At 43.4% G+C, this 13302-nt stretch overlaps 1 protein-coding gene across 2 annotated transcripts in view; it reads left to right on the top strand.

Moving 5' to 3' along the window:
- Positions 1-202: 202 nt before the first annotated feature.
- RBMS2 (RNA binding motif single stranded interacting protein 2) overlaps positions 203-13302 on the top strand; it is a 55100-nt gene continuing 42000 nt past the window's right edge. The window contains exons 1-2 of one of the 2 annotated variants that reach the window (XM_056120111.1): positions 203-359; positions 867-934. Coding sequence is in view for 1 of the 2 variants with exons in the window: in XM_056120110.1 (XP_055976085.1) it covers positions 2075-2140 (66 nt within the window). In the remaining variant the exon portion in view is untranslated. Of the gene's footprint in view, positions 360-866; positions 935-1926; positions 2141-13302 lie in introns of those variants that run through there. The other variant, XM_056120110.1, reaches the window with a different exon arrangement.

Raw genomic sequence — 13302 nt, 5'->3', positions numbered from 1 at the left:
GCTGTACTTTCAGTCTCAGTTGCAATTCCCACATTGAGGCAGTTCCCACCCTTCCTGTGTCCCTTGAGCTGAACAGGCACTTCCTGTTTTATTGGAAATGAAAGTCAGAGATTGGGGGTGTGGTACATATGTGTTTTCACTCTGTAGAATGTTAGTACTGTCTGTCCCATAGCAAAAAGGTGATAGGATAACTAGACCAGAGACTGGAACTTCTTTTACGGGAGGCTTTGGGCTTTGTGGTATTGGAAAGCAGATAGTTAATTTATGTCTGAAGGGAATATCCGTGAAGTCAACAAGGTGGACTAAAGAAGGAATTTGAAGGATTCTACATCCTGTTCTACTTGGATTCAGAGGAGTTAGTGGGTATCATTCTTAAGTTTTTGTTTTCCTACAAATTTCTTTTGTGTGGTGTGTGTGTGTGTTGGGGGGAAGGGGAGATGAGTATGTGTGTGCATACACATGTGTATGCCTATGAATGTGCGCTGGGATCCAATCCAGAGCATGCACTCTGTCAGAGCTCTATTTGCAGCATCTATATTCTTTTGAAACTATTAGAGCTGATTGTTGATTTTTTTTGATGTTGTTATATTTGTTTTATTTTGTTTGGGGCATGCCTGGCAATGAACAGGGGTTACTCCTGGCTCTGCATTTGGGAATTATTCCTAGCAGGGGTAGAAGACCATATGGGACACCGGAGATCGAACCCAGATTAGCCACAAGCAAGGCAAAAACCCTACCCCACCCCATCCCCCCACTATCTCTTCTGTACCTAGAGCTGATTGTTATCACATTAGGTTCTTGATCCAACATTTATATTCTTTTTTGTATTTTTTCTCATATGTTTTTTGATCTTTTTTCCCCTATAGCTCAATGACAACTTGAAACAAGCACCTCAACTTGGTGAGCTTCAGTTTAGGCATAAATTTCAAATTTGGTGAGTAACTAACCTTCATGAGCCTTGAAAAGCATGTGATAAAGACTCATTAAGATGGGTCTGGAGAGATAGCACAGCGGATAGGGTGCATTAAAAAAATAACTAAAATAGCTTATAATTGTTAGAGTAACCATTAGACAATTATATTTCAGTAAAGCTGGTGTGTGTGTGGGGGGCGGTAGTACAGAAGAAACCTCAAGTTTTAGCACATGGTTCAGTTTGATAATTCCTAAAGAATGAAGTCATACCTAAGGGAATCTGAAAGCAGTGAGAAATCAGCCGCCATTCCCAAGAGAAACAGAGCTATGCAAGGATCTGAATCTAGTTGTTTCCAATATTCTGTTTGCTTGTCTTGCTCTTTGGAAGCTTGTCTCTTCTTTCTTTGTGCATTCTGGTCACTGTAAACATAAACGAGGGGAGTCAGCTCATCTCACATAATCTTTCTCAATATGTTTTTCTCTCCTTTTTTCCACAAGTTCTCCAGGGCTTTTAAAGAGGCTCAGTAACCTCTTTAAAATCAAGCTGAGCCTCAAGGGGTGATCCCCGAGCATAGAACCAGGAGTAAGCCCTGAGCATAGCCGGGTATGCCCTCCCCTGCCCCCACACCAAAGCAAAACAAAACAAAAATCAAGCTTCAAGTCTTATATCCTGAGATCTAAAAGGGAAAAATTGCTTTTGTCTTTTCATGAGAATCAGAATCAGTGTTAGCAGAGGCGCAGGTGGGGTTGAAAGAGTTGAATTTAAGGAACTTCCCCACTAGTTTCAGCTACTGAACCTGGGATGGGGTGGGTGGGGTTGCGGAAGGGGGCGAGGTGGATAACATATTGGGCATTAGGACCCAGAGGAAGTTCCTCTTCAGACTCTGGGTTAACTTTCCTCAGTGACGCAAAGAGGCAGCCCAGCTTGGGCTCTACTCCCCCCCCACCCCTACTCTCTCCTGAGTCCTTTTCTCCCCCCTTTCTCCTCCCCTTCTTCCTTCCTCCCCATTCCTCTTCTCCCTTTCCTTCTCCCCCTCCTCTTTCACTCACACACTCACTTTCTCTCTCACACACACTCTCCCTCTCCCTCCCTCTCTGGGTCTCATACTTGCCCCCTCCCTTTCCCCTGCCTCTTCTCTCAACTCCACAGTAAAGGGGGAAAATGCTGCTATCAGTGACCTCCAGGCCTGGGATTTCGTCTTTTGGCTATAACAAGAACAACAAGAAGGTAGGGAGAGCGGTCTTGTGGAATTCAGCTACTTCCTTTTCTGGGGATCCCCGAGTTCCCTGGATTAGAACATTCTCAGAACATTCTCCTTAAGAGGGGGAGTGGGATTCCTCTCCCGACTCTGCCTCTAGCTTTCCCCACTCCTTTAGACACCTTTTCTCACTTGGTTCCAGGAGTTTCCAGGAACTTAAAAAACCTGTCCGTGAGGCCCGAGAAAGCTGGGGAATTAGAAGCAAATCAAACTCTCAGGTTTTATCTTTGCGAAATGAAGTTAGTCTGACTTCCTGCTGATACATAGACTCTCCACAGGGATAATATGTCATTTCAGACCCTGGCATTCAGCCCTCTTAACTCCAGTGTTATTTGATCTTTATGATCACTGGTTTCTATTCTCCCCACTTTCCCTCCGCTTACCCATTCCACCAGCATTATCAGGTAATTGAACTGGGCCAGTAAAATAGCAAATAGCTTCGTTGAGAACTGGTTATGTGTTTCTAGACTTGGAAACCTTATCCTTCCCACCCTATAGAGAAGGAATCTGAAGAAGATATCCCTTGTTAAGGCCCAAAATTCTGCGTCTCTGGGTTCTTCTGGCATGCAGGAACTCTGAGCTCTGTAGGGATCCTCAGAGACTTTATGCCAGTCTTTCTAACAATTAACTACCAGAGAGTTTGCTATGCTTGGGCACATGGATCTTAGAGAGTGTTGGACATTCGAACTCACTTTTGTCAGGTAATAGTATCTTTGGCTGTTCCTTGGTATTTGAGAGCACTAGTACTGATTATGAGAAACTTCATAGAGTAGAAGAACTCTTTACTCTTAATATGACAGTTTAATTTTTCCTTGGGCTGGAGCGATACCACAGAAGGTAGGGTGTTTGCCGTGTATGCAGCTAACCCGGGTTCGATTCCTCTACCCCTCTTGGAGAGCCTGGCAAGCTGCCGAGAGTATCTTGCCCTCACAGCAAAACCTGGCAAGCTCTCGTGACGTATTCCATATGCCAAAAACAGTAACAACAAGTCTCACAATTTGTTGTGAGATGTTACTGGTGCCCACTTGAGCAAATTGATGAACAACGGGAGGACAGTGCTACAGTGCAGTGCTAGTTTTTCCTTAAATACTGTAGCCAATTTTGATGGATAAACGCGTCATAGACATATCAGGATCTTTCACTTGTCTGATAGAGTATTGGAGGTGGAAAAAGATTCCTATTGCCTCTCTTATGCCTAGAGACTATTAAAAGTAGATTTGACCAGTGATCAAGGCAATTAATTTAGAAACAAAATATTTAGTTTATGGGTGTTAGTTTTTATGTCACTCTTTTGATTTATATCCTTAAGAAATATGTATCCACACATATTTGTTGGTTATCAATAATATATGTATATATTATTGTATGGATGTATAGTTGGTTTTTTGGAGGGATGGTGTTGGGTTACACCTGACAATGCTCAGGGTTTTTCACTACGGGCTCTGCACTCAGGAATCACTCTTGGTGGTGCTTGGAGTACCATATGGGATGCCAGAGATCAAACCCAGATTGGCCATAAACAAGGCAAACGCCCTACCCACTGTATCATCGCTCTAACCCCAAGGATGTGTAGTTTTGATAGAGGGACTTTCATCCTTTTAAAGTATCATTTGGTACTATATGAAAATTTTCTTTTTCGTTTTTCCCTTTCCATGTCTCTCAGTTTACTCACATCCGTTAAAATAAAGCTTAGGGACAGAGATATAGCACAAAGAGTTGAGTGCATATTTTGCACATGGGAAACTGACTTCAGCCCCCAGCACCTCATTGTTGCCTGAGCACCACTAGGAGAAACCCTCGCTGGAGCACTGAGCCTGGAATGGCCATTGAACACCACTGGGTGTGGCCCCCAAACTTAAAATAAATAAATAAATAAATGACAAAGATAAAATAAAGTGCCATGGGACCAGAGAGATAGTACATGGGTTTGCTCCTCACCCTGGTTTGAGCCCTGGCACCACATGGTTCCCAAGGCCTGTCTATCTTCTGGCCTGGGTGACTGTCAATCACTGGGAGTGGCCCCAGTGCCCCTGAGGATTGCTTGGAGCCACCACTCCTCACCCCCGTCCCCCCCAAATAATGCAATGATTTCAGGAAATCAGTTTTAGGTTTTTGGGGGAAGGGGAGTTTTAGGTAGCAATGCACTATACGCAGGAGCTATTCCTAGCTCTGTGCTCAGGAGTTGCTTCTAGGACCATAAGTAGTGCAGGGGATTGAACCAGGATCAACTGCATGTAAAGAAAAGACTTTAGTTCAGCAGGTAGGATGTTTACCTTGCAGGAGGCTGACTGGGTTTTATTCCTGGCAAGATCCCTGGAGCACCACCAGGAGTGCAGAGCCAGGTGTTAGTCCTGAGCATTGCTTAAGTTAGTCCTCAGACAAACAAATAAACAAAAGTACCTTAAGCCCTGTACTCTCTGTCTCTCTAGTTCAGGGATTTCAGATATTTGAAGCCATTAAAAAATCCATTCTACTGAGGCCTGAGCAATAATACAGTAGTTTGAGTGCTTGCCTTGTACACAGCTGGCCCGGGTTTGACTCCCAGCATCCTAAATGATCCCCTGAAGCTGCCAGGAGTGATCCCAGAGCACAAAACTTGGAGTAAGCTCTGAGCATTTCTAGGTGTGACCCCAAAGCAAAATAAAACTTCCTTTGGGTTCCTAGAGGTCAGTGTTACGATAACACCTTTTTTGTGACTATGAATTCTGGTGTATATCTATATATCTATATCTATATCTATATGTTGGTGAACATTGGGTACAAAGTAGAGCATTACTACATTACTCTTTGTGTTATCATCACTGTCACTGTCCTCCTGTTGTTCATTGATTTGCTTGAGCGGGCCCAGTAACGTCTCCATCGTGAGACTTGTTGTTACTGTGTTTGGCATATCGAATACGTCACGGGGAGCTTGCCAGGCTTTGCCGTGAGGGCGAGATACTCTCGGTAGCTTGCCGGGCTCTCTGAGAAGGGCGGAGGAATTGAACCTGGGTCTGCCGGGTCGGCCGCGTGTAAGGCAAACGCCCTACCTGCTGTGCTATACAGTTTAATGTGTTTATTTCTGTTCTGGGAAGAACGCTTTAGATGAGTTTGCTTAGGTAGTTTGTGCATTTTCTTATCTAAGGTTGTTTATGATGTGTGTGTGTGTGTGTGTGTGTGTGTGTGTGTGTGATGTTAATGATTAAACCCAGAACCTCAATGCAAGGCAAGTGCTCTAACTTTAACTTTGGAGAAGCACAGCCAGGAGTGTTCAGGTCATACTCCTGCTCTGTGCTCAGGGGTTATTCCTGGATGGACTTGGGAGACCACATGCAGTGCCCAGGACTAAACCTAGGTTGACTGCATATATGGCAAGCACTCTACCCACTGTACTATCTCTTTGACCCCTTGAGGAGGGGTTGTTTTCATTGTTAGGTGTGTGTAAATGAATACTTGTTCTGAAACCTAGGAATGAATCAGGAAGTTTACTCTTATTGGGTGGGGTGGGGGAGGTACTGGGCGTGGTGTTTGGACCATACCTAGTGGCCAGGGCTTAGTCCTGGCTCTGTGCTCAGGAGTCACTCCTAGTGGTACTCGGGGGAATCGTCCTATGCAGTGTTGGGAATCGAACTGGGCTCAGCTACAAGCAAGGCAAGTGCTTACCCCTTGTACAATCTCTCTGTTCTACTAAGGTTAAGCTTTTTAAATAACCCTCCTTAGGGTTATTTAAAGGCATGCCCATTAAAAAAAGAAAGAAAGAAAAAGAAAGTAGGGGCCAGAGCAATAACACTGTGAGTAGGGTGTTTGCCTTGTGCATGGCTGACCCGAGTTGGATCCCTAGTATCCCATATGATACCCTGAGCTCCTCCAGGAATAATTCCTGAGTGCAGACCTGGGAGTAAGCCCTGAGTATCACTAGCTGTAGCTCAACAACAAAAAAGCCAAACAAGCATAAAGGGGTATTTCCCCCCCACCCCATACCCCCTTCCTCTTTTTTGTTATTGTATGGGGTTAAATAAACACTTGATTGTGGTCCCTGCACACTCAGCCATTGGGTGTCATCAGCAGACACATGCTTCAGTTGCAATGCTCCTCAAGACTTGCACATTTTTAGTTATGGTGTTTTTGTACATTATGGTCATAGTATTTGCCACATTTTAGTTTCATCTAGAGATCTCACAGAAGTTGCAGGGGTGGGGGGTGATGTTCAGTGTATGTACATGGCACCAGAAATCTGATTCTCAGTCCTACCCTTGAAACCCACTCATGTTGACAATGAACCTTCCTTGGGTCTTTCCTTTGTGTCCCGAATTACATCATCCCTCCAGGAAAATAACTGGTAGCTATTTGATGTAGTTTTTTTTTTTTTACCAGACTTTATCTTGCTAACAGTATAATATTTTAATTCGGGCAGTTTGTGTGTGTGTGTGTGTGTGTGTGTGTGTGTGTGTGTGTGTTTGGGCTACATTTGACAGTACTCAGTGATTACTCTTGGCTTTGAGCTCAAGGATCACTCCTGAAAAGACCAGGGGGATCATATGGGGCTCCAGAAATCAAACCTGGGCTGACTGCCTGTATGGCCTATGCCCTGCCCACTGTACTATTGTGCAGCTCTAGGGGCATTGTTTTGTTTGCTGTCTCTATAAAGAACTTGGTCTCTTGGATCAGGGACAGAGCTCAGCCATATAGCACTTACCTTGCATATATGAGGTCATGTGACTATCGATTTGAACACTAAAACTGCAAAAACCATAGTCAAAACTCTCAGTTTTTTAAAGTAGAATCAAGTCTAAGTAATAAAAGTTCTTGAACTTTTTCATAGCATTTTAAAAACTGAAGTAAAGGGCTGGAGCAATAGTACAGCGGGAAGGGTGTTTGCCTTGCACACGGCCAACTTGGGTTCGATCCCTGGCATCCTATATGGTCCCCTGAGCACTGCCAGGAGTGATTCCTGAGTGTAGAGCCAGGAGTAACCTCTGAGCATTGCCAGGTGTGACACAAAAAGCCAAACAAATACAAAAACAAACTGAAGTCAAGAATAGTGGAGGGGACTGGAGAAATAGTACAGGATTAAGGTGCTTGCCTAATGTGCTGCCTACCCTGGTTCAAATATCTTGCATCTTAGTATTGTCCTGAGCTTTGCCAGGCCTCGCACCTGGGCTCAGAGCCAGGAATAGCCCCTCAGCACCATAGGGTGGCCCACTCCCCACCTGACCCCCCAAATTGAAATTAAAATTTATTGTAGTTATTCCTCTAGATTGTGAAATTAAAATAATTGTCATTAGCTTAGTTTGAAAAACTGTATGTACACCACTGTTGTGACTTGATTGTTTGAAATATATTAATTTTATTTACTGACTTTAGAAATTTGGAGTATCTAATTTTGAAACATCTTTATGCTTATAAGGAAGTTGTCTTCTGAGGAGCCCTGTCTGACATTCATGGTTTTGTACTTATTTTTCACTGTGGTAAATATAGGACTATAATTAATAAATACATAAAGCCTAATAAAAGCAGATTCTTTCTTAAGTTACAGTGTTGAATATTCATTGCTTGCAGATTCTTTCTTAGGTTACAGTGTTGAATATCCATTGCTTCCTTTATGGCTAAACAGAAGGGAGAAAATGAACCTAAAAGAGAAATACTTACAAAATAAGGAGGTACATTAAAACATTTGATGAGTTTCAATTTCTCTTGGTTTGTGAAAAAGTGAAGGGGAAAGAAAGACAAGAAAGGGGTCAGAATGATAGTACAGCAGGTAGAATGTTTGCCTTGCACATGGCCAGCTCGGGTTCGATCCCCGACATTCCATATGGTCCCCCAAGCACCGCCAGCAGTAATTCCTGAGTGCAGAGTCAGAAGTAACCCCTGAGCATTGCTGGGTGTGACCCAAAAAGCAAAAAAAAAAAAAAAAAAAAAAGAAAGAAAAAGAAAAAGAAAGACAGGAAAAAGTACAAAGATCATAGTTCTTGGGGAGACGAGGCAGCTCAAGGGTTAGATCATATGAGTTGCTTGTACAAGGCCTGGGTTTCATCACTGACACCCCTTGCCCCATGCCTCCAGCTCAGTACCACTGGGACTAGCCCGGAGTGCATCAAGCTCTTCGAGGCCCAAGCACCTCTGGGCTTAGTCCTGGCTCCTCCTTCCTCACCCATCACCACTAACGATATGGCAAAAAATCCAAACAAACTCAGACTTTTGGTTTTAACACTGTTTAAGAGTTGTCTCAGTGGAAGATCGATCTGAATATAGATGAAAGAGGAGAAGTTTGGGACGAAAGAAATTTCAGACTTGTAAAGAGCCTAACCACGCCTTCTGTGACATCATCTTCCTGGCATGTGTTTTTATAACTTAACTCCTTAGAGTATCCACAGACACTTCCTTTGGAAAAATAGAAAAGTGATTTCATTTAACTGGGGCTGATTTTCCTTCCTCCTAACTCGTTTGCATAAATTTCTTTTTCTTCTTGGTGTTAGCATATTGAAAAGCAAAAGAGGAATAGAATGCAGTGATGAACTAATTGGTGGCTATTGCCAGATCTTTACTCTTTGAGAAGTTTGGATTATTAAGTTTTTGAGAATTTAAGAGGAGGAGGAAGCAATGCAATAATCTATTTTGTTGTTATTGTTGCTTTTTGGGTCACACCTGACAATGCACCGGGGTTACTCCTGACTCTGCACTCAGGAGTTACTCCTGGCGGTGCTCAGGGGACCATATGGGATGCTGGGAATCGAACCTGGGACGGCCGCGTGCAAGGCAAACACCCTACCTGATGTGCTATCTCTCCAGCCTCAATGAAATAATCTAGAGATAGAATTTTTGTGTGCTGGGCGGGAGCAATGGTTCAGCAAGTAGGATGCTTGCCTTGCTCAGTCTACCCAGGTTTGATCCTCGACATCCCCTATGGTTCCCTGAGCACTAGCAGGAATGATTCCTGGGTGCAGAGCCAGGAGTGAGCTCTGAGCACCACTGGGTCTGACCCAGGAAAAGAAAGAAAGAAAAAAGAACTTTATGATGAGATGAACTCATTTAAAAATTGGGTGTTAGTTTGAGGAGGTGTGTGGGGGGGGGAAATTAAGGTCTGGTGAGATAGTTTAAAAGACTAGTGGGTGTGTGCTTTAAATGTAGGAGTTCTGGGTTTGACTTTGAGTTCAATCCCTGAGCAACTCTGAGCAAGACACTGAGAGTAGACCCTGAGCACTGCCAGGTGTGGCCCTAAAATAAAAATAAAGGGCTGGAGAGATAGTACAAAGGTGCTTGCCAAGCATGCAGCTGCGACCCAGTTTCAAATCCTGGAACTGCTTAGGGTTGCCTAAGCACTGCCAGGCATGTCACTGAGCAGAGAGCCAGGTGTGGTATCTGAGCACTGATGGGTATGCCCCCCACCCCACGGGTTAATTGATAATTAAATTAAAATTGTGTAAAATATCTGAAGACCCAAAGAAAAATCCAAGGAAGATCTACAAGTAGCCATGAAAATATGCTCAGCATGATTAGCCTAAGTAATAAGGAAACTCAAATAGGCAAAATTGCATTGAGGTACTGCTTTACACCTGCATTTTTCTAAGCATTTCATTCAATAAAAATTATCTTTCAGCTTAAGTACCAAGAGGTCGGCTCCAGGGCTTGGAAGCCGGCCTCACATGCTGGGGGAAAAGGCAGCTCAGATAGAGAAGGGAACACCAAGTAAAGGATGTTTGGAGGACTCGCTCGGGATGCGAGATGCATGCTGAAAGTAGACTTATAGACCAGACATGATGGCCACTCAAAACCTCTATTGCAAACTACAACACCCTAAAGGAAAGAGTGAGCAAAAGGGAATGCCCTGCCACAGAGACAGGGTAGGGTGTTGGGGTATGGGGTGTGGGGGTGGGAGGGATACTGGGATCATTGGTGGTGGAGAATGGGCACTGGTGGAGGGATGGGTACTCGATCATTGTATGACGGAAACACAAGCACAAAAGTTTGTAAGTCTACAACTGTACCTCATGGTGTTTCACTGATAAAAAATCAAAAAAGTTTTAAAAAATTATCTTGCAGCACTTAACCAAAAAGTACCTCTTATAGTCTTCATTTTCTTACCTCCATTCTCTTTTCTTAGTAGTATATTTATTTTTTAATTTAAATTTTGTTTCATCTTATTATTTATTTTTTTGCCATACCTGGTGGAGCTCAGAGCTTACTCCTAGCTCTGTGTCAAAGGTCACTCCTAGGTCCACCCAGGACCATTTTCTGTGCTAGAGATAAAACTCGGGTTGGCAGCATGCAAAGCAAGTGACTTAGTGCTATAAAATATACATTGAATAAAATTTAATTGTATTTATTTTTAAGTATGCACTTTAGTAGCATATTGTTGTGTGAAATAAATTTGTGTGGTTTGCATCAAATCTCTAAAACTCTTTTTTGTTGCTGCACTGGGGATTGAACCCAGTGTCTTGCACATGCTAAACAAGTGTTCTGTTGCTCAGTTACATCTTTTGTCTTCCTAAAGTCTTTATCTTGCAAAAAAATTATTTTTTGTTTTTGCCTCTGTAATATTTACTTTATTCCAGATGGCCAATTTTAATCTGGGATAAAATAACTGGCTCTGTGCTTGGGGATCCTGGCTCTGTGCTCGGGGATCATTCCTGATGGGGCTCAGGCTTATATATGAGATAGTGCATTGAGTAAGGTGCTTGCCTTGTACACAGATCACTCAGGTTTGATCCCTGGCACCATATATGATCACCCAAGCCTGGTAGGAGTAATCACTGAGCACAGAGCCAGGAGTAAACCCTGAGCACTATTTGGTGTGATCAAAAAGGAAAGAAAAAAAAAGAAATGTGGTATATCTGAACAAAAGAATACTATTCAACTGTAAGAAAGCTATTACAGGGGCTGGAGAGATAGCACAGTGAGTAGGGAGTTTGCCTTGCATGCGGCCGACCCGGGTTCGATTCCCAGCATCCCATATGGTCCCCTGAGCACTGCCAGAAGTAACTCCTGAGTGCAGAGCCAGGAGTAACCCCTGTGCATCGCCAGGTGTGACCCAAAAAAGAAAAAAAATTAAAAAAAGAAAGCTATTACAGGGTTAAACTTTGGCTGTAGTCGACCCCAGTTCAGTCCCTATGATCCCCTAAACACTGCCAAAAGTGGTCCCAGAACACAGAGCCAAGGGTAAGTACTGAGGACCACCAAATGTGGCCTCAAAACAAAGCAAACAAGCAAATAAAATAAATAATAAAATAAATAATAAAATCCTGTAATTCACTGTAACTTGGATGGAATTGGAGGGTATCATGCTAAACAAAGTGAGTCAGTGGGAGAAGGACAGATACCAAATGGCTTCTTATATGTGGAATATAAAGAAAGATGGTGAGGGAACAACGGCCAGTGCTAACAGAACCTGAGAGCCTAGCTATAAACATGAGTTTGTTAAGTGGTTATAGGGTGAGGTAGGGCCTAGGCATGGTGGAAGGATGCTGATACTACTCTGGTGACTGGTGTCATGTAGCAACATTGTATCCTGAAACATTAGGAGTATGTTTTATAACTCCCAGTACCTCATGGTCACGGTCCTCCCGTTGTTCATCCATTCGCTCGAGCGGGCCCAGTAACGTCTCCATCGTGAGACTTGTTGTTACTGTGTTTGGTATATCGAATACATCACGGGTAGCTTGCCAGGCTCTGCCGTGCGGGCGAGATACTCTCGGTAGCTTGCTGGACTCTCCGAAAGGGGCGGAGGAATCGAACTCGGGTCGGCCATGCTGGCTGCGTGCAAGGCAAACGCCCTACCCGCTGTGCTATCGCTCCAGCTTCGCCTTGCATGTGGCCGACCCTTCCCAGTACCTAAATTTAAAAAAATAATAAAATTATTCGCCAGCCCTTGAGCTGAACTGATGACCTGACTATCTGAGAATCCCGACTTCCTTAGTACATTTTGTGTTGGCTTCCCTCAAAAAATAAAAATAAACAGTTAAAAATAATGTTTTTTTAATGACTGAAAAGCAGGATCCTTTTATAACTCTGAGACTTTGAGCCTTAGTGATAAGAAATCCCTAGTGTTGCTATTTGACTATCTGGGGGCAGGGGTATTCTAAGTGGTGCTCAGGGGGCCCAGGAGCTGCGCCCACAGTGCTTAGCCTCGTTGGCCAGGGGGTCAGTGCTGGGGCCCAAGGATGTGATGCTGTTCAAAATTTTTGGCGGCATATTATGTTTCTGGCCCATGTGAAGTACTGCAGCCTTGATGTGTCCCCACAACTAATGGCACAGTTGGTTATTCTTTGGCTTGCAGGCATGGACATACATTATTTAAACATTTATCATCTAAGCCTGGTTATCTAAGTTATCTAAGAGAGATAACTCAAGAAACTGAGTACATACATGGTGGCCTGGGTTTGATCCCTGCCACCATATGATCCCTTGAGCATGGACAGGAAAGACCCTCAAGCAAAGAGCCAGGAGTAGCCCTGAACACCACCAGGTATGACCCCAAAAGAACAAAACACCATTGGCAGCATGGTATTGCCCATATTGTTCAGTTGAAAACTTTTGCTCAAGTCAGCCTATAGATGCCTCAGTCTTTTGTTTGTTTGTTTTGGGGGCCACATTCAGCATGCTCAGGGTTTATTCCTGGTTCTATGCTTAGGAATTACTCCTGGCATGCTCTGGAGACCATATGGGATGGTGAGAATCCAATCCATGTCATCGATCCTCAGCAGCCGCATGCAAGACAACTATTGGCTGTACAATCTCTCACGCCCCCAGACCCCAAACTTATGTAAGAGGTTTTCCTCTAGTTTATTTGATTCACAGTTAAAATATCTTTCATCCTTTAATGTTCTACTCTGGAATTATTCATTTCCAGAGCTGTCCTTTTTCTGGATGGGAAAAAATAAAGGATGTAGGGTCATATAAAGGACTGCTTTACATATTTACTCAGCTATTTGCAGTGATTTGGATACTGTCAGTATTTATTTATTTTTGTCAGTATTTATTTTTGTTACTTGGTTGTGAGCAACACAAAGCAAAATGATAAAATGGAGGAAGAATGTTGAAGTAAGACTAAGCTCCGGTTTACAAGTTTTTCACTTTTTAAATTTCACCCTTCCCTTTTGCTATTAACACTGGGGGTCACACACGCTCGGTTGCAGTACCAGAACTTACACTGTTG

Source organism: Sorex fumeus, unplaced genomic scaffold, assembly GCF_029834395.1.
Source record: "Sorex fumeus unplaced genomic scaffold, SorFum_2.1 ptg000042l, whole genome shotgun sequence".
Classification (NCBI taxonomy): domain Eukaryota; kingdom Metazoa; phylum Chordata; class Mammalia; order Eulipotyphla; family Soricidae; genus Sorex; species Sorex fumeus.
This window is presented reverse-complemented; position numbering and strand designations above follow the sequence as displayed.